This window comes from Mesitornis unicolor, unplaced genomic scaffold (assembly GCF_000695765.1).
Source record: "Mesitornis unicolor isolate BGI_N332 unplaced genomic scaffold, ASM69576v1 scaffold28382, whole genome shotgun sequence".
NCBI classification, from domain to species: domain Eukaryota; kingdom Metazoa; phylum Chordata; class Aves; order Mesitornithiformes; family Mesitornithidae; genus Mesitornis; species Mesitornis unicolor.
In genome coordinates this window covers 17,915-39,631 of record NW_010167992.1, presented here as the reverse complement: position 1 = coordinate 39,631, position 21,717 = coordinate 17,915, and the positions used below count along the sequence as shown (strand labels likewise).

Below are 21,717 nucleotides of genomic sequence, written 5' to 3'. Positions count from 1 at the left end.
AAGTGTCAGTCATTGCCTTACATTTTTTTTTCTATTCTCAGTCTAACTCAGTCTTTCAGTTATTTTGTTAATAGAAATAGAGAATCAGCCAAATTTCCAGTTTGTGTGTTTGAATAATAATAGGCAAACACAAAATATAATAAGTAACTAGTCCTTATGGACTTTATCGTCCTGCAACAGAGTCCCTATTTCATCACAGTTGTAGGAGCTGTAATTTTATTTGAAAGCAAATATCTGATAAGGCAAATTAATTACTATGCTATTTTTCAATTGTGTAAAAAATCAGTTGTGTCTGTGAAATGACAAATGACAGTGCAACACTTATGACTTGTTAATGCTTTTTTTGGCATCAAGAACGGAGACACAGGAATCTAATATTAAGTGGTGTTTCAGAAGAGCAAGTTAGCACTTCATTTGCCAAATTAAGTTTCAAAGACTATGTAGTTTGTGAAGTTTGACTTTCTCCCCATAAATCTTGAATGACTGACAGACACTGTAAAATATCTTTGTTCAAAAGGAATCTTTGGCAGGCAGCATCAAAAGTTTGAAACTCTGGAAGGGATGAAAAGAAAATCTCACTTTTGCAGTGAATTTTCCTGCAGATCAACATCTGTGTGAAATTTGCCTGGGAATTACGAACTATTTACTGTATTATATGCTGTTTTCTTTCAGTGTATCCTAAGGCCCTTGTGGTTCCTTTTATCTTCAAGATTTAGTGATATTTTTGTACGTGAAATGTGACTGAGTGAATGTATCAGTGGAACATGGGGAAAAAACACTGGTTCTGTTCTCCCTTATTTTATCGCAAGTTGGAGTGTTGGTTTTATGGCACCTAAATTTATGGGTACATATTTTTATGGTAAAGCCCAATGACTTGTTCTGCATGTTCCATCAAGCTCTCTCAGTCTTTCTTCACTTGATTCATAACTCTGCAGGGTATGAATCCATCCCGTAGTATAACCCTTAATCTCTTTTTAACCAGAATAATGCAGTGTGGTTTTTTTCTTTATGGTGTGTGTCATTGTGTCATCGTCTAATTATCTAAACCAAAGAAGAGGAAAACAAAGTATTTCCTGAAAAACTCCTGTCAGCTGTCGATCAGTGTAGGAGATGAAGTTTCTTTATTGCATATAAGCAGAAGAGACAGAAATTTTTTTGTAACTCACAGATAAAGCCTATCCTTTAGCAAGGTCTGGCACTGCTGGGGCATGTGCTAAAGAGAAACTGGTAGAGCAGTTTCTGCTTGAAAACGTGACCTAGCTCCTCAGGTACGGTGAGACGCTTGAGGAGAACACAGCTCCTACCATTTTCCATTGGCTCTTTTTAGCTTTCTGCATGCAGTGGTTAAAACTGAATCGGCAGAAGGCACTTAAGCCCTTGTTTGTCTTCCACAGGGTGAAGTGAAGAAGTGAAGCCTCCCAGCTGAACTACTATGAGGTCAGAAGCCTTGCTGCTATATTTCACACTGCTACACTTTGCTGGGGCTGGTTTCCCAGAAGATTCTGAGCCAATCAGTATTTCGCATGGCAACTGTAAGTATAAGAGACCAGAGGCCTTCATTTGCTTAATACGCATCAGGGGACTTCAAATCAACAGTATTTTGTTACAGTTGCAATTATTGAAGTTTCTTTTTTCTTGAGGTTTCCCAGATCAGCCGATTTACATTCTCAGGTGCTAATATAGGAACACGGCCTTTTCACATTGACTTATGACTGCTGGGTGGTAAACTGCTTGATTTTCCAAAACCATAGCCTTCTCAAACAGAGACACTTCAGTAGCATAATCAAACCAAATATCTTGCTCTATCCAGCAGAGGAAGGAAGCCACCTCCCTGCCCTGCCCTGTAATCAAAATGTCGCTCACCTGGCTTGATATTCACCTCAGGATATCAAGCATAGCGCACGAAAGTAACCAAGCTCTGAAAACATGGTTTGCTGAGCTAATACAAATAATTGAACTTACTTCTTTGAGCTCTGATAGGTTCCACTTTAGCATTAATCATTTTTTGCTAAACTGGAAATGTAATTATAAACCAAATCAAGACAGAGAATCATTTGTAACAGAAGCTCTCTTCGTTCTTACCAGCAGTAATTGGCAAACTCTGCAAAATCTAGAGTAACACAGACAGCTGTGAATCAGTGTTGAGATTTCTGGCTAAACAGGTGGAGAGCTTTCTGTGCATTTCAACATGCAAGTCAGGCTTAGCATAACTGATTCTTTCATGTTTACATCAGCTCAGTTACGATTACTGTAAAGAGAAGTTTTCCAAAGTCCCAAAAGTTCAGTTGTTTAAAAGGCAGTCTTTAGCGCCTGGGTCTGTAAAAGTATGCTGAGGAGTAGCAATTCAGCCATGAGCAGGAATTTGATTTTAAAGTGAATCTCTTGATTGTCTTTGCGTACTGTGCTTTGGGATGGGCTTGGCACCAGTGAACTTGTCTGTCTTGGGTAACACCAAACTGAAATGCGGACTCTGGGAGCACACTTGATGTTTTCCAGGTGCTAGTAGGCATTTGGGGTACAAGAACAGGGCTGAACTGCTCTGAAGCAAACCCTGCTGAAACATGTCTAGTGTGACCACTGCATCTTTAGCACCAGCATTTTCACTCTTCGGAATTGTTCGTGCTAATGCAGAAATAGCCAGTCTTGATCCTTTTGAGGAAATGGAACATGGGATAACTTCTTCCTCTGTGGCATGGCATGCTGAAATGCACATGAATCTGCGGGCCTCCAGCTTGTGCTAGATCCATGAGTTACAGAGGAAACAGTACTGGACAGAGAGCAGCCTGACAGCTAAATTTGGTATTTTGCACATAGGATTTGGTCAAATGGATTAAGCTTCTCAACATAAATCCTTCCTGGGCTGTCTTAATTTATTTCTCCAAGAGTTCTCAGCATCTGGTTTGCAGGGAAGTTCCTGTTTCTATCCGGTTTTATCACCAAGCTTTCTAACACATGGTGTTCTGAGGAGGTTTGCTGAAGCCATGCTGTGAATCAATACTTTGACCAAACTTTACAGGGAGAATACTTTTAGAGGATGGTAGCTGAAAACACTAAAGAAGTAGCTGAGTTTCTTAAGAACTAGACTCTTTCAAACAGCTTCAGGTTTCTGGGAAAGCATATTGATAGGAAAAAGGCTCAGGCATAGCTAGATGCTAGTCAGCTGTGTATGGCATGCGCATGTAGCAGCTCTGCATTGATGATGATGCTCACCAGAGGTTTATCCTCCTGCTGTTTTCTGTCACTTCGTTTACTTAACTAGCTCCCTAGTTTGTGCATTTAGATTCTAAGATCACATACACTTACGAAGTCTTAACAGCAAGATGGCCCTTGGTCAGAAGTATTGTAGGTTGTACAAACAAATCATCTGGGGAGCAACAGCATACCACATGTATGCTGAGGTCTCACCAAAAAAATTGTGGGAATAGAGTGAATAAAGTATTTTGCTGACTAGTAGAGTGGAGGGAAAGTTGTCTTGTTAATAGCATAAGCGCAATTCAGGGCTTCCACTTAGTATTGTTGTCCAGTTGCCAGAAGAACTGGCATATCAGACTGGTTGCCAGAATAATATGCAGTGACTTTCAGTTTATAAAGTTCAACTGGTGGTTTCCCACTGTTCCTCAGAAATCCCCACAGGTGTTCTACGATGGCAGTCCAATCCAGTGGGAAACCCAGGGAGCTGGCAGTTTGAACCAAGGAGAGCCAAGTCTTTTGCTTTAATCACTACCAGTCCAGCCATTGTGGTGATTGATGAACCACTGTGAATCAGCTTTGTCCTGCTAGGCACATTTTGGCAGGCAGTTAAGCTCTGCAAGCAGTGAAAGAAAAACGGTGAGAAAGTGCTTTGTACCTATGTGCCAAAAGCTTCAGACAGCTTTATCCTCTAAAAAAACTGACCATTTTTGTCTTCTACAAAGATGTTGACTTTCTCCTCTGCAGCTGCAAAGACTGTAACCTTGAAGAACTCTCCACCCAACCTGACTTTCAACCCCAGGCTCTGGTGCCAGGGGAGAACAGAAACCGCAGGTTTTGGCCATAGCTGGGCCCCATAGTGCCCTGTGTTAGCACGGTTTTGTTTTGTGATTCTCTTCTGACTGCATTTTTTTTCCCTTCCCACAGACACAAGACAGTATCCGGTGTTTGTGGGTCACAAACCAGGGCGGAACACCACGCAGAGGCACCGGCTGGACATCCAGCTGGTCATGGTCATGAACAGGACCCTCTACATTGCTGCTAGGTCAGTACTCCACTGCTTGACCACTCCTTCCTTGCTACTTTCAGATGAGCAAGGAGAAGATGAGAGATATTCTGAGTTGTTCTCTGCTGGACACGTTACTTTTGGGATTTTCCCACACTCAGAGAGGGCTTTGCAGCCTGTTAGCGAGACATAGTGAAAAACCTGTTAGTCAGTCAGCTAAGATTCAGTTTTGGGAGGTGCTGAGACAGTCCTTTCAGGACTACACACCTCTGCCTTCCTTTGAGCCCAGCAAGAGGGAAGTTGCCAGAGAAATGGTCCAACCCCATGGGGAAGAGAGTCTGTCCTCCTGTAATTTTGTTTGTGCATGCTATTAATGACTTACTTTAGAGAAAGATTATGCTGGTGCACAAATGCATGTTCAGATGAGGTATTAAACATTGCGGTTTTAGGCATGTTTTTAATACCGTTAGACAAAAAAGAGGCAAACATGTTTGCTGCTGTTCTTCAGATGTACTTAGCAAGGTTAACTGAATTTGATGTCAGGATTTTTTTTGAGACCTATACTGTTATGATACAAGCACATGCCCTTTTATAAAAATTGCATATGGAGATACCCATTCAGTTTGCATAGCTCCGCATGGCACCATCAGCTTCAGTGGAGCTACACCAATTTATACAGCTGCCCACCTGGCACAGGTCAGATGTTAACACTTCCTCTCCCTGCATGTTGTTAGCGAAGGAGATTGATGATTTTAGAGTAGGAATTACCTTATGTCACAGGATGAACGCAAGAAGGATCCAGATTAGCAAGAGTGGGTTGTCCACCTTAGGAGCTCTTGGACCCAGATCCTGTTGGGACTTCCCTGCAAACTGCCCCTCCAGTAGCAGCTTGTTTTCTGTCTGTTTTCTGGTCCTTCTCCTTCACTGGAGGAATACACACCCTTCTGTGTGTGCCACAGAGAGCCAGGCTGTTCCTGCAGATGGGAGAAGTGGTGGGTGGGATGTCCGGGAGGTGAGAGGGAACAGCTGCTGAACAGGCAGCCTCTCACCACCAGCCCTGTCTTCAAAGCCCTTGGCAGCCTTCAGGAGCTGCCTTTCTTCTCAAACAGCCACTCCCCATCTTCTGAGTGGTCGGATGTGTCCTGTAGTGGAGATCTGCCTGTCCTCCACTCAGCACCAAGTAATCAGTTGCATTACACCAGCAGAGTCACTGAGTGCCGTTTTTACATAGCCATGTCCCTGGCTGCTGGAAGGGACTTCTACCTGTTCCCAACCATTGCAGCTGTACCGGCTTCCTCACATGCGCCAGTTTGTACAGGGTCAGGGCTGCAGAGCTCTGGGTTCCCGCTCATGCCAAGCCCTTGTGTGAAGTCTGGGCAAAGATGTGTGTCCTTCCATGGGAGCTACGGTGGCATTGGTTGTAGGGCACAAAGTGCGGGCAGCCCCACAGCAGGGCCTCCCTGTGCTTCGCCTGTGCTGGGGGATTACTATTTTTGCTGCATTTAGTGAGATAATGAGCAGGGCGGGGGAGCGGGCTGAAGGGGTTTGAAAGGTGGTGGCACGATTTCCTCCTTTTCATGGCTGAGTTCCCTTTGCTTTCCTTATGTGTTTTCCTTTCAATTAGGAAATAATTTTCAGTGAGAAGGTGGTAAAACCACTTTGTGGATTTTGCTCTGCTGTATTCATAGTTTGTTCCTAGACTGAGATTGACGCAATTGGACTGTCTCAGTGCCCAAGCAACTGGCATTACAGCAGGAAAGCCTAGTGAAACATTTTGGGATATGAAACCACTGTGTGCACAAATTATATAAACAAGGCTAATATTTGGGAGATAATATGTGTAGTGGTATCTGAATGTGCATTCTTACATATTATGTGGCTATATTTTTGTATAAAACAGTTTATTACAATGCGAGTGCTTATATACTCCTAGGGTCTTGTGACCTTCAAAAAAGAATAAAGACCTGGTCTGTTTTGTACTTACACAAGCACAAAAAATCTTCTTACACTTTTTTCTCTTGGGAACTCAAAAACTCCTTGACATACTCCTTTCCCCCTTCACATGTAACTGAATATAATCCCTGCTGAGCTGAGAAGCCTGTGTGGTACAAGTTAAAATTCAAAGGTAATTTTTATTTTAAAGTAATAAACTTCAGAAAAGGAGTCATCCTTTGATAACTAGTGTGAATGAAAGTTTGTAACTGCAATACTGCATCTCCTTTAGAGGTGGTAGTAAATCTAGAGACTGAGGCAAAAGTTTACACAATCAAATATGTTTCTCACAGAGTTTTGTAACAGAATTCATTGAAAACTGTAAAGAGATTTCTGTTAGCTATCCTATCAGAAGTTGTGTTCATGCTAGCTTTTTTAGACATTGAAATACAACAATGCTAAGTTTACATTTGTACCCAATTATCTGAAAAGCAATCAAAACATTATTAAACATTGGGAGGTTTTTTTGGATTGTTGGGTTTGGGTTGGGTTTTTATGTTTGCTTGCTTGTTTTAGAAAATCCAGTGTTTCCTTTGCAGAATGTTTCCGTGCGCAGGAGAGGACTTACTCAGATTTGAGAACCGCTAACACTTTATGACTGAGCAACTGGCATAGAGCAAAATCACTCTCTGTCAGTTATTTATTTTGTCATATGGGATATGTGACTCCTGTATTAGCTGTTACCAAATAAATTTCTATGTTGCTTCAGAAAGGCTTTATTTCATGTTATCAGGGAGAGTAGCCATAAATCAGAGTGACTCAGCTGAAGCCCATGAAGCCATGCTGTCCAAGTATCTGGCTTGCAGTCTGCAAAGGACCAGCTCTGTTTTCTTCTTTCTCGTGGGAAGGGTACTCCTTCACTCTCTCTCTCATACTCTCTCGCACCCACGCACACACACCCTTTTCTAGGTTTGCCATGTCTCCTCCTCCCATTGTCTTGTGCAGTGGCAGCTTTTGTTCACATTATCTGTCACCCCCCATGGGTACATACAAAATGGCTTATTGAGCCCACAAAGTGTAGGGATGGCTTCCCCCTCATTTGCAGTTACGCATTTCCAGACGATGCTCACAGTGCCCAAGGGTCACGCACAGCCGGAGACATTATTTAAATTCCCTTCCTGCACGAGATTACGCCATGGCAACAAAACTCAGTTCTGCTGACTGGAGGTGGGAAAAACGGAAGCTCTAGGCTTAAGTCAGTTTGTGTTAGAATAACTTAATTAGCAGCGAGCTGTACACATACCATATCTAGTAGATAGCAGGAGTTGGGCAGCAGTGGGAAAAGGAGGGCAAGGACAATCCCACATTGTCCGTGGTTAGAGAGCCCTCCCCTGACTTTGACAGCTCTTTCGCTCTCTGCTGACATTGTCAGCAACTGTGTTTCACATACAACATGAGAAAATTGTACGTAATTTGCCTGATACTGTTTTTCAGATGCTCTTGTAACTTAGCATCTGAGTTTTCTTTGAACTGTTTCTTGGACCAGAAAGTAAGTCCCCTGGAAAGCTGTTTTATTGAGAGTGGAACTAAATAACTCAAGCCTCATTCTGAATACCACTGCTGTATTTTCTAATTGTCTTGTTCAAAAATTAGAAATCATAACCACTGGAAAGGAAGACTGACAATTAAAATCAAGAGCTGTGCTAGAAGAAGGTTTTTAGAGCTCCAGCCGCACCTAATTTGCAATTCAAAGGATTTTTTTCCCACTTTTATATAGTAGGAGTGGTAGCAACAAAGGGTGATGAAAAAAGAAGGGAACCATCTAGTAATCTATGAAGCTGGTATCAGGCTAATGGGTAATTTTAGTCTAGCACCAGCCCTGACTGCTGCTCTGCCAGTAAAGTCAGACAAATAATAAACTGAAGCATTAAACCAGTCTTGGAAGTAAGTGTCAGCTCTGGTTTAGAGTCTGGAGGAGAACCCACAGCTCCCCAGTTTGGCATCTTGCAAAGCAAACAGCCTCAAGCGCTGTAGCAGACAGTAGATTTTCAAAAGTCAGTTCCCTGCAACAATGCTGCCTCTTTTCTCCATGTGAGAGAAGTGTTGCTTATTCCTCTTGTAGCAGGGGTTTGTGTTTGCTTTATTTAAGAGACTGTTTCCAAAAACCCAATTAAAGGAAGCTAACCTTGAGAGCCGGGATTTCTAAAATGGAAGCAGTCTGTATCCTACTTTCAGCAGACCCCTCCAGTGCTGTGGATCTTGCTCCAGCTGTGTAGCTTCCTGCATTTTGAGAAAAAACAATGTTATTTCAAGGAAAAATGAGTTGCTCAGTCCCAATTTGATGTGGCAGTTACTACAGTGATGTGTGTTGGTGGTTTTTTTCAAATTTTAGGTTCCGTACAGAGATGTCCTTGTTCTCAGCTTACGCAGAGAAGAATGCTTAAAAATATCTCTTTACCTGAGTAGCTAAGTCTATTTCCTCTTTCCAAGGAGAGATTGACAGCTAATTGTAGAGAGGAACAGGTGCTCAGGAAAAACAAGAAAGTAAATGCAAGTAAGAAATGTGAACTTTTTTCAGAGGAGCATTTTACAGTTTAGTTTGGTCTGTGAAGAGAAGAATGATTTCTGGGAATAGTTTTGTAGCTGTCAGCCTTTTGCCTACCATATTGTCAATCAAATTATCACAGCTGAGGTTACAGGTGTAATTTAAAAAAAAAAAAAAAAGAAAGAAAGAAAAAAAGAAGCATTAACCTCTTTTTAACCCTGAATGACAAAATGTGGCACAGTGACTGCTAGCCCAGGAACCTGGCAAAGGCTACCTGCAAACTATTGCAGCCGATTTTGGAATACGCAAAGACATCTGCATGCGAGATTGTGGCATCTGCTGTAGGACCTATAGAGCAGAAATGATATGAGGCTCATCTCCTTTCCAAAATCTCATTTGTTCAAATAATTGCTTTTGAGAAAGAATCCTACTTTGAAGCTTTGTAGCATTTTTCTTTTTTTCTTAATGGGAAGAAAGATAGTTTATATATGAAAGTGCTTTTCTGGGAGAAGCAGGCAGTGCTGTCAGTAATGTACCCCGGTAAGACCTGTGATCTTTTTTGAATGGATTATGGATTATCTTGTGCTTGAGAGCTCTCTTCATGGAAAATGAACTGTCTGACGACTCCATTTGACTTTGCATTCATTTGCCTTTGTTTACAGGGACCATATTTATACTGTTGATATGGACACACCACATACAGAAGAAATTTATTTTAGCAAAGTAAGTAGCTTTTATCATCATCCAGAAACCAAGGACACTAGAATGAGCTTCAAATAGATAGGAAGATGACATTGTTTCAAATAACTTGCCAGCACTGCTGTAAAAACTGTAATAAGCAAGTAAGATGGTATTGCTAATCATATTTGGGGAAAGCTAGAATAGCAATTATGTCCTCTGTGAATTTCTGATAAGTGATTTAGCTGGGCTGATAAGCAATCCATACTGAAATACAGTGAGGTCCCTGATGGAACATCTGTCAAATATCTATTCATTTATATTCATGGGTTTTCTGTAACAGCTATACTATACCAATTAAGCATACTGAAACTTTCATCATAAAAAGCAAGTGTTATTTACATATTTTCATGCACACAAATTTTATTCAGTCATGCAAGTACTCACTAAATAAAATCTTATAACATCACTTTGTGGATGTATTCACATCTCCATGGGAAGTTACATTCAAACTGAGAAGAGCTTTCCCTGCATTACCATATTATATATTAACATAAACATACTAGAAATAACCTCCCTTCAGCTCCTTTGCCTTGCATATACGTTGTGTAATATGTGTCAAACACAGCCTTGGTCCAGCAGAAGATCATACAAATTTGGGCACTGGATGAATTCTACTGTAGGAGTGGAGAGTGTTTCATAATAACTATGAATGATGCTGAAAATGACCAAGTTCTCATCAAAAAAGTGAGGGCTTGCAATGTAAATAAACATCCATGGTTACTCTTTCAGCTGGGGACCCTTCATCAATGCACAGCGCCTCAGTTTACTGAGTCAGGACTGTCATGACTATAGTCTCTAAGGTATCAGTATCTTAGACCATACATTTTTAAATAAAGTTTTGATTTAATTAGGCAGCCAACACATTTGGGCACTCTTGAAACTCGCCACAAAAAGTCCAGGCTCGGATTTACCTGTAAACATTCTGGCAAAAGAGTGTTACCAGATAAAGCCAGCAGCATCTTGATAGGTTGAGGGCTCTCTGAGCCTGTTAGCTGACTTGAAGTGGTAAGAATTCCCTGAATTTCATTTCTTTGCTAATTTAAAATGTCTTCCAGAGTACATATTTCATTAAGAATCCAATTAGGCTTTATAGTCAGTAAATGCTTATTCTGATTTGCAGAACAATATCCAATTAAAAGAAGAGAGCATCTAGTACTTTTAAGAAAAGTGCACGTATTTTTGAAAGTTGGCCTGTTGCTGAATTCCATCGGCTTAGGCTTTTAAAAAATGGGTTAGGTTTCTAGTCTAATGAATAGATGGCAACAGAAAATTAAGTGAATGCTCCACATCACTGATCTTTCATTGTTGTGGTGAATTAATGATGGAGAAAGGGTGCAGAAAGCTTTCAATAAGTATATGTTTCACAGCTAGTCTCCCCTAAGGGACTTCTCAAATCAAATGCAACAACCTCTGGGCTCTAATTGATTTCTTTCTTGATCCTTGCAGAAATTGACATGGAAATCTAGACAAGCTGATGTAGACACATGCAGAATGAAGGGAAAACATAAGGTAGGCAATTTTCATTTCTTCTGCATCTGCCACTTTAGTTTAGTTGCTTCACTATTATCTCGGGCTGCTGTCTGTGATGTGGAATGGATCATGCCATTCACTTCTTAACCAGTAATTGTTTTTTCTGTCAACTTACTGAAGGCTTTAATTTTCAAAAATAGTTTACTTTTAATGTAATAAAACATCACGGCAGGAGCCACAGCAATATTCTGAAATACTTAAAGCACTGGGGATTTTGGACATAATGCTTAGTGTACTGATTTTGCTTACCATTGCCTCAAAAGCTGAATTCTGCTGTCCAGACTCCTGCAGGAATTTACTGCAAAGTTTGTGTAAAGCATCAGAAAGCATGAATGTGTACAGTTGTTAGAAGGACTGTTTCTTACACCAATTTTACCCTTCTTTAACCTATGACTAGCACATTTGGTAACAGAATTAGATGCAGACTCTGATTCTTTACACCTGCTTCCCCTACTAGTTACAGATACTTTATGCCAATACGTTGCATTGGTGATGCTACTGTATTTCAGCAACATAGATGAGAATAAGATGGGATTTTTTCACTCTCGACAAAAGCAACAGTATTCAAACAAAATTCACCTATGTGAACAATAGCAAAATCTTAGCTATAACATTAATATAACATCTTCAGTTCTTTGTAACCATTTTTTAAACTGCTAGAATATAAATCAATTACATCTTGCTGATTGTCAGTTAAACACAGTTGAAATAAAGCCCAGAATATCACAGTGGCTACCAGCCAATTTCATTTTAGACCTGACAGTGAAATGTCATGGCATAAAAATAAAACCAGGGACCCAAAATGCAGTAGCTGAAATACTTATTATTATTTTTCTTCAGGATGAATGTCATAATTTTATTAAGGTTCTCCTAAAAAGAAATGAGGATACATTGTTTATCTGTGGAACAAATGCATTCAACCCTTCTTGCAGAAACTACAAGGTATGTGATCTATTTGTAGGATTTCATTCATGCTTTGTCTTTCTGTTGGATTTATTGTGACTATGCTGGCAACAACATGAGACTGTCATTCAACAGTGCATCATCTAACTGTAGAATTTATCCTGACTTGTTTCCATGCTACAGAGCTCAATGTTGATTTGATTTCTGAGGATTGCTCAAATTGATTACCTGCTTCATTGCAACTCAGCACATCAAGAGTTTATTGCAACTTTCCATTGCCCTCCATAGGTGCAGAGTCCTTCAGATCCCTGCTTGGGCATGTGGTCACCCCTCAGAAAGCTCCTCAGCGTGTCACTGGCACCCTGACGAAGTTGTGGCCTGATGCTGAGAGTTACCTCTGAGGCTGCACAATTTAAATGTCTCTGTTGTACTGTTCTCAATCCCAGACACAGTTCTCAAGACACTTGAGGGCTTGGCACAGCAAAATTGGAAAATATTAGAGTTGAGGACCCAGCAGATATGGAGGCTGTGGAAATCCTATGGCATTGTGTGCTGTAAAAGTGACTGTCAGCAGATCACCTCAGGAAAAGGTGCAACAGGAGGGTGACGTATTCCTCACTAGCTGAGGATGTGCAAAGCCCAAACATTATCTAGAGCAGTGTAGAAAACTGTGCTGGTCCATGGATACTCAACATTAATTCCTTGACCCCAGTTTCTTCCTTTGACATAGTATATCCCCATCATCTGCATTTTAACAGGGCCCATTTGTTCAAATATTTCCCATTTTCTTGGGCTTGCACCAGTATAATCTGCTGTAACCCCCAACAGAGGATCTCACTGGAGTAGCTTTGAAATTAATTCACTTAGGCCCTTGATATCCAGACTCTGCTTTTCCAGACACTGTTATGTCCCACATGCCATTTCTTATCCTTCTTCAGGAAAAAGAAAAATTCAGCTTTGCTAATGCTGCTTCTGATAAAGTCATGGCACAATTCTTCTTAATTTCATTGAGTTCAGAATTACTGTAAAAAACAGAGTAACGACATTAACATCCAGGAAGACTGCTTCCTTACTGATGTTTGCTCTGGCTGCTACTCTTTCTTGCTTTTCTGCAATGCTGCCTTACCTTGTTTAACCACTGTGATGGCTGCAGTCTAAGAAACACAGGAAAGAAGTTCAAGGTAGTATTTTCTTTCAGTCTCTGGAGGAAGGATCAAATTAAAATAAAAATACAAGCCTGCGTCGTGGTAACTGTGTGGTACAGATAGATACTCTGTTAACCATTTTTTCTTTTCTTCCTTTCCTTGCATCCTGCTCCTAGCATGCAATGAAGCTTCTCAGTCTCAGTGCAGTATTTAGTCTTCCAACACAGTTTGTGGTTGTTTAGCTCTCAGTGGCATTAATGCAGCTAACAAATCTCAAGCAGTCCCCATCCTAGAAGCTGTCTTCTAATACAAATACAGATTTCTTTGGTATCTTGGTGTGAGGGGTGTAAATGGACCTCCTTACCCTTACTGCAGGTGCTTAATTCCCTGTGATGCAGAATACAGGGCTGTCCTTCCACCCTCCCCATGGAAGTGTGGATGAACCTGGAGTGTGTGGCTCGGTGCAGGGAAAGTTGCTTAGGACTGTAACTTGTTTCCTCTTATTATCACGTGAAATGCTTTTCGGCCCTTGAGAAAACACAGCTAATTCCCTTCAGAGTGAATTTTGACAGGAAGGAAACATGGCAGAAAACAAATGAGCTAGAAGTTGATTAGGGTAGTTGATGGTGCCACATGAGTTATTTTTCATGGTCTCTGAATCTGTACTGTATGTGTTTTATACAATATGAGCTGCTCAAGTTATTTAAATATGCTAGAAAGGTTCTTATTTCCAAAATACAGCAGTGTAAGAATCTTAAAAAGGTAAGATCTGTACCTTTCCCCCATAGCACACTAAAGCTTCTTGAACTTGGCGTAAAGTTGATCTGTATATTTGTATCATTACCAGTACCTGTGGTGAATTTATTTCCCAGAAGTTACACGTAAGCCTCAGATTTTACAATTCCTGCACAGATTAATTTGTGCCTGATGGTAAGAGGATTTCTCTGTGACACAGTCTCAACTGATACAGTAAGACTTGGAGAGCATCCTTCTGAGTATGCAAATCAAGGAAGAGAGCACCACTGTTGAGACTAGAGCCGAAGGATCTCCGGACTTTGGGGAGAAAAATGCAACCAGATAATTGTCCTAGTGTTGTTTCTTCTGGCTGCTGTGGTTTGCAGTCTTTTCTGTGTATAAGAGCACTTCTGTTGGATCACTGGTGAGGATAAATTTTGAATCCTTGCCAGAACCACAGACCACATAGGCTGCTACAGTTCAACAGGAAGCTTGTGTACAGATAAAATATAGACTGGAGACTTTTGTAAAATGTGTCAGGGTAAGAGTGATTAGCTCCAAAAGAATGCCTGACTTAATGGACACACTTTCTTCAGACTGATTTTATTTAACACCATGATTTTTGTCAGATTTTTAATTCATAGTCAGGAGCACAGGTAGAGAAAGGTCTTTCCTTGCTGCCCAGAAAAGAAGAAACACTGTCATGAGCCTCATCTTGGGTAAGAAGTTTTGTTTCTCTATCTGAGGAGTTCCCTTTTGTTTTACAGATGGATACCCTGGAGTTTCTGGGAGATGAATTCAGTGGAATGGCCAGGTGCCCCTATGATGCAAAGCACGCCAACGTTGCATTGTTTGCAGGTAAAGTGATGGAAAGGAACTCTTTGCTTTCTGTCCTGCAGCCCAGGCTTGCCACAGGACTGTGTCTCCTGAGTCCAGAATGCTGAAATCTAAAGGATGACAAAGGTGGTGAATGACTAAAAATAGGAGGCATAAAGAAATCACAAGCATTAGAAGCCTTCCCTTCTCTGGGAGTAACTTCTCTATCATAACCATTGCCTGAAGTCTCAGTTTCCTGGTTCAGTAATCCCAGATCAGGGTTACGCACCATTTCTGGTTGCATCCAGCTTCTGTGAAAGTCAAGGAAAGTCAAGGCTTGTGTGAACTTTAATGAGGAGCGGGCAGGATATGCTTTTTAACAACTCTAACCTTAAGTTAACCTTCATAATAAAAGGAAGTTAGGGAACATGCTGTGATGTGCCCTTTTCTAGATCTAGAAGGAAAGGGAAGGTGATTTTTATTTTAAAGCAGAAAACATCTCAATATGGTGTTACCAGCTGTGATAGACAAAGGAAAGAAGTGTATTGGTTAGTAGTGATTTATACTGCATGCAGCAGAATACAGTTAACTCTGATTTCTACTACGATAGTTTAAAAAAGTGAGTGCTTATTAATGGGGTTCATTTAGGCTGTGGATTCTGTGTTAGTTTAGTACCTCTCTTCATGAACTCCTGATTAAATTGTTTCTTTATTGAACTTCTCTTAGTGTGAACCCTGCTGATCTTTTCTTACATTTGGCTGTAAAGTGGGTAGTAATGATGACATAGAAATCATCCATAACAATGTCAGTCCTCTTGAGCAGGTGTGATGCCAGAAAGCAGACCCTGGGTGCTCACATGGAAGAACTTCAGCTATTCCTCTGAAGATTAAAGTACACAAGTGTTTTCAGCCACTCTCAACTGAGTCTGTGGCCAAAGGGCTATCTTAGCCTCGTGGTTAAGCTAGTGCTGCATTTGAGGCGGCATCATCTGCCTCACAAAGAGAGATTTTAGGGCAGGTTGCATTTTCCCCCCATCTTTATAGTGTAAATAAATGGGTCCTTTTGTTTTAAAAATAATGGTGGTGATGATGATGGTGGTTGTATGTAATTTCTTAATTAGAGTTAACATAAAGTAGAAATTCTCTGATTGTAGCAGGTAATTCATAAACTGTGGAAAGACAGAGACACCATCAGAGAAAGATGTATCCCATGTGTATCTCAGATTCCCTATACTTAAGGCAGACTGAATAACCTTTCAGAAGGGCCTTTCTCACTACACCAGCCAAGAAAATGTTTATGACAAACTTAGTGTAAACATTTATGTTGCTTGCAGATGAAGTTTGGAAAGATGACTCCCACTCTGTCACTGAAGAAGTCCTCACATTATTTGAAAATAAGAATATTTATAGAAATTATAATACTCTTTCATGATGATTCAGAATAAATTTGATACTGTTCAAATAAATTATTGTACAATATACCCCAGAAAGCTGCTAGCTTCAGAAAATCACTTTTTGATATGCCATACCCATGATAACTTTCAGACTGCAGTGAAAAGCAGTTTCAGAGCAGTTTAGGGTACTAATCCAGCTCCTCAGAGTCTGTTGGGTGCACTTACATGAATATGGCTCTTCTTGCAGCCTGTAGACATTACAGCTGATATGTGCAAATTGTAATTGTTCACATGGTCTTCAGGAACTTGGCAGGAAAGAAAATAAATGTGTGATTGTATTAACATGAGTTCAGACATCCATATCTAAACAATTCAGCTTTTTATTCTTTTTTTAAAATTGTTTTTAGTATCTGGGGGTTTTTTGTAGTAATTTTTTTCTGGTTTTGCTAAGAAAAAAAGCCCATTTTTAAATAGCCAAATAATGATGGGAATTACGGAGCTCAGAACAAAGAGTACAGTCCTGCTAATAAGAAACAGTCTGATTTTAAAATCTTGAGCTGAAATTAAACATTGTCTGTAAGTGCAGTGAGGAGAGCTTGACCAATAGAAGCCTCTCTGCTTTTTCCTGGATATGTCCCAGTGCTGGTGCCTTCAAGGCCCAGCACTCCACATAATCTATGTCAAAGGAGGTAGAGGTTGTTCTGATTTTTATGTAGGCACAACAGAAATACAGGTTGCCATCCTTGTGCCTAGATGCTTGTGCTCCTACCAAACATCATGTTCAGAGATCTGTCTCCCACATGTAAACAGCCCTGTGCAGTCACTGTGACCCACAAACAGATTACACAACAAATATAATTTTAAAATGTTGTTGGAGCTCATGTTTTTACCTCCTCTTCGTTTCACATCTCTTGGTTGTCCTTGGGATGCCACTTTGTATATCCTTTCTTATCACTTGTCCTCAGGTTCTTGAAGAGAGCGGAATGGATAATTCATGTGGGAAATGCCTAAAACACATTTTAGAAAAGAAACATAGATGGGCAATCCTCCTCCATCACTTTGCATCCCTGTTTTGCTTGAGCTTCCTGCACACTGTTTAATTTTTTGCTAGTGATCTTTGGCAGAGAAGTCCTCTCAAAAGGATAAATTTGTGTAAGTGTCAATTAGCTGACAGTCCCTGTCTGGTTTATCTTCCCAGTTAAAACTAACAGTTCTGTCAGAGCTTCCCCATATTAATTTTGCTCACATACATAGACAGAATTTATGAGCATTTAACCAGAGGTGTGAGCAGGGAAACTGGATAGGGTAGTTCAGTATGACTTACCTAAACTGGAGAAAAATTACTCCATAAGGTTTTTCTCCCACAGCATCCCTCTGACATTATCATTTTGAAAACTGTGACTTGCTTGTTCAGTTCTCAGCCCCATTTACCTAGCTAGATTTTTTCCTGCCGTGTTCCTAAGGAGATTGCGATGATTTCATTTGCCCCATCTCATTTGACTGATAAGAGAAAGCAATTACGTTATTTCTAATGTCCTTTCCCTCTTGTTTCTTCTTTCCTTCCTCCCCAGAGGGAAAGCTGTACTCTGCCACAGTGACTGACTTCCTTGCAATAGATGCAGTCATATACCGGAGCCTTGGAGACAGCCCAACTCTGCGGACAGTTAAACATGACTCCAAGTGGTTGAAAGGTAGATAAACAAACAAAACAAAAAAAGCTACATCTCTGATGAGAGTCTTGGATCCCTGACAGACCTCTCGGTCATTTCGTTTCACCAATGCTTTCTGGCAGAAAGAAGGAACCAAATTACATCTCCTTTCTTACATTGATCTGTGTACCTATTTCCCTCTTCTCCTGACCCCAAGTAACTGGACCTGACAAAAACTGTGAGCATGGTTGATCAGAATATATATTCCACCGAGCTTTCCAAGCTGGAATCCATCAGTTTACAGCAGTTGGATTTTGCATCCATTATGATTGGAACTTGAAGGGCTCGGTGTGCTTGAGCTGTATTTGAAAATATTCCTGCCCCATGACTATGTTAAGTAATAGTCAAGGCTTTGTGAAGTGTAGAGGGTTTGTCCTGTAATATTAAGATTCATCAGTGAAAATAAAATTATGGGAATATTGCACAAAGCCTTTCTTTTATGGTTCTTAGGGACTGTACAGCTGCCATTGAGTTAGGCAATTCCTGTGCTCTAAATGCCCTCATTGTTAAGAACCGTGCTGTTTAGCTTCATGTGGGTGTTATGAATAGTTAGTGTTTGAAGTGATTTTAACAGGGAGCAAACCCATAGTTTGAAGTCTTTTTCTGCATGCAGAAATGTTTTGCCAGGTGTCGACTTTCGCTCTCTCACTTTGCTTGCTGCTACAGCCACGTGTGGGCTGAAACAGCTACATGGTTTGTTATTCCCTCCACATGCAGCCTGCATGCCATAAAGAGCACTGCTTGAACCCCTTATATATTTCCTCTCTGCCTTTCCTTGTACACCACGCAGGGCAGACGTATTCATGACAAACACTTAGCTACTTCATAGTGACGTTGCACAGACTTGTCCCCAGCTCTCCTGTCTCCAGACAGCGGTTCTTCTTTGGTGGTGATGTTGCTAGTTTGAATATTGAGCAAGCTTGCCTCGTACAGGCAATTCACCTTTGGATGTTTAGTGTGAGTGTATCTGACTTCTTTGCATGCCATGTGCTGTACATGGTACCTAAGTAGGATGTCTTGGTTTTTTTCTTCTAGAACCATACTTTGTCCAAGCAGTGGACTATGGCAATTACATTTACTTCTTCTTCCGGGAAATAGCAGTGGAGTACAACAGCATGGGAAAGGTAAGGGCAAAAACATTGCCTTGAATGACTTTGTCAGATTCAAGAGGAGGAAAACATATGTTATTCTTGGACCAGTGCTGTTAGGAGTGACCTTGAAATGAGAACGATAAATCATGATGACAAGGTCATCATTTTGAGAAGATTCCTATCGCTCAAGCCAGGAGGTTTGTTGGAGTGAAACATTGCACTGTCTTGAAGGGAAACAGGGTGGTTTCTTACAGTGATGGTGTATGCTGGAGTCCCTTTTCCCAAATCGTAAAAAGCACAAGGCAAATGTAGTTAGTTCAGCGTAGTAGGTTACTGTTAAAAATGCATTCCAAAGCAGGGAGATATTTTTCTTCGAGAAATTTGGAGTGCTGAGTAAACAGGGGCAGGAATTTTGTGCTCTGCTGTTCTATTAAAAAAAAGAATTAAACACTTTCTGCATTTTTCCGAATTTCACAATAGCTTTCTGACTAAGCAGTCAGAAAAGCTGACCAAGGTCACAAAGGTGGGGGGCAGAAATAAAAGCCCAGCGAGATTGGCATAGTTTTTAAGAGCTGAAAACACAGGAGTCAGAGCAAGCAGGGTGGGTTGCACGGATTGTGAATATAAAACGTGCTTTTGTTTGGGGAAATAGAAAGCTAAGCAGTCTGTATGGAAATGAGTTTTATATGGGTTGAGAACAGATCTCCTGAAGGATTTATGGCTGTATAGTAAGTGCCACAGCCTTATCTTTTATAGCACATTGTTCCAAAGCTGAGTTTTTCTGTTTCTTACTTGTCACAGATTATGGAAACGTGGGATTAAATTAAGCAGCTTGCTGTGTTATCCCAAATGTTTTAAAAGCAGAATTCCAGCAAAGTCAAACAAACATTCATTTTCTCCGTTATTTTTGCTCTACTCCTTCCAGGTAGTTTTCCCAAGGGTGGCTCAGGTTTGCAAAAATGACATGGGAGGATCTCAGAGAGTGCTGGAAAAACAATGGACTTCCTTTCTAAAAGCTCGTTTGAACTGCTCGGTTCCTGGAGATTCACACTTCTATTTTAACATACTGCAGGCAGTTACAGATGTTATCCGTTTCAATGGCCGGGATGTTGTTTTAGCAACGTTCTCCACTCCATATAATAGGTAATAGGCGCAATAACCTTTTACCTTCTGTTTCCTTTATGTTTGGCATTTCACTGCAGTTTCTTCTTACTTTGTGAAGGTATAAGAAGTGATTTCTCATACAGTGTAATTATTTTGTACCATGCACAAACTGATAGTTTGTGTTTCATTTTAAGACACTTGGTATTGCTTACTTCATTTTATATCTGATAATTTAGAGCAGCTTTCAGCCATTTACTATCTGGACACCTTCTCTGGACTTACTTTTCTTTACATAGGAATAATTCAGACCAGTCACCAAGAAGTTTTGCAGCGGAATTGTTATTCCAGAGAGAAAACAGGATTTTTTTTTCCTCCTCACAGAGGAGGGTCTTGGTCTGTCCTGTTTACATTCAAACCCCCAGGAGCCACATTAGTACTCCTTCCCTCTATTTCACGCATCCCTACTGACACATTGTCTCCTGAGAGAGCCAAGATCCTACACTGTCCTGCTGGCTGAGGAGAAGGGTCCCCAGAACAGCTGTATTTCATTGTTCACGCAGTTTTCCAAAAGCATGGGTTCATCTGCAAAGAATTTATTACCATTACACATTATAACATGTTTCTCCAGAAGTTATTAGTCAAGTAACTGCATCTAATTATTGAGGTCTCCCAGAGAAGTTAAAAAAATAGCAGCATTCTAATTAAAAAATATATTGCTGTTTCACAGAGTAACGTTTGGGCTGAAAGGGAATTTTATTGCAGAAATTCATCTGGTTTCGCTGTACACTCGCCACCTCTTGTCAAAGCCTGACTTCACTGAGGTCATGCACAGAACTGGCTTCAAATGAGAGTAAGCCCAGACCTCTAGTGTATAATCGGTGCTTCTGACATCAAAACAATAGGAACTGTAATGGAATAATTATGCAACCAGTAGGGAATACAGGCTTAAATTAAGATGATCTCTTTTTATGCAAACTTAGTAAAAAGAAGTGAACAGAGATTCAGCATCAGAAGATAGCTTGTATTTTGAGATTATCTCAAAATTGAGTGTGTCCTCCCACTCTCCTAGTATTTCCTGTGATGTGCCATGAATAATACTTTTCCTTAAACCCCGCATTTTAAAATCTAAGTGCTTGGTGTTAAAATCAAGGTACTATTTTAGAGGTCTCATTTTTTGTCAGGTATTGCAGATGACAGGAGGACACATAGGCTTGGAGACACCTCATTGACACCTCTGACATGGACACATCTCCCTCATTCCTTCTCCACTGAGGAAAATATGCAGCAAATATCTTTCAGCTCTGGGACAAAGCTTCCCCCTAGAGTGAGCTGGAGGAGATTCCCCAGCCAAACCTGAGGTCACCCAGGCTAGGAGCTGGTGGTGGCTTGTAGGCCAGTCATTGGAAGATGGCTTGGCTATGACCCACACTACTCCATCTGTGTGGCTTTATCACATCACAGACCCACAAACTGTCATCCTCAAGAGTAAAAGCTGTTGCAGTCTTCCCACTCCAGCGATCCCTGTATGACTGTGGAGTTACATGGTCAGCACAGTTCTCAGCACTTCTAGTTCTGTGTAACACACTTCAAGGTTTTAGGACTGTTTTTTCATTAGGGCTTAATTCAGCGCAAATCTTCTAGCTGGAGTGGTTCTTGAGGTGTCTTTTAGGGTGAGGTCCTATGTGTGTGGCCAAATATACCCATGACCAGCTCTTACATCCGCATACATAAAACTCTTGCTGTGAAGTATCATATTAATGTAGAGCATTAAAGTTTCCTTCCATATAAAACCACGATCTGTGGAGATCAAAGTAAGACTAGTATTGTCTCCTTTCTTGTTTCCTTCAGTAACAAACATTTTGAAACCTTTTAATATTC

The 21,717-nt window shown here is 40.6% G+C and overlaps 1 protein-coding gene across 1 annotated transcript in view; it reads left to right on the top strand.

The window, feature by feature from the left end:
- Window positions 1-1,392: 1,392 nt before the first annotated feature.
- The window catches only part of LOC104536303 (semaphorin-6A-like), a gene marked incomplete at its 3' end in the record, with an annotated part of 37,732 nt that continues 17,407 nt past the window's right edge, over window positions 1,393-21,717 (top strand). The window contains exons 1-9 of the mRNA XM_010178868.1: window positions 1,393-1,532; window positions 4,117-4,234; window positions 9,335-9,395; window positions 10,860-10,922; window positions 11,784-11,885; window positions 14,494-14,584; window positions 17,507-17,626; window positions 18,680-18,768; window positions 19,661-19,878. Coding sequence (XP_010177170.1) covers window positions 1,433-1,532; window positions 4,117-4,234; window positions 9,335-9,395; window positions 10,860-10,922; window positions 11,784-11,885; window positions 14,494-14,584; window positions 17,507-17,626; window positions 18,680-18,768; window positions 19,661-19,878 — 962 coding nt within the window. The remainder of the gene's footprint in view (window positions 1,533-4,116; window positions 4,235-9,334; window positions 9,396-10,859; window positions 10,923-11,783; window positions 11,886-14,493; window positions 14,585-17,506; window positions 17,627-18,679; window positions 18,769-19,660; window positions 19,879-21,717) is intronic.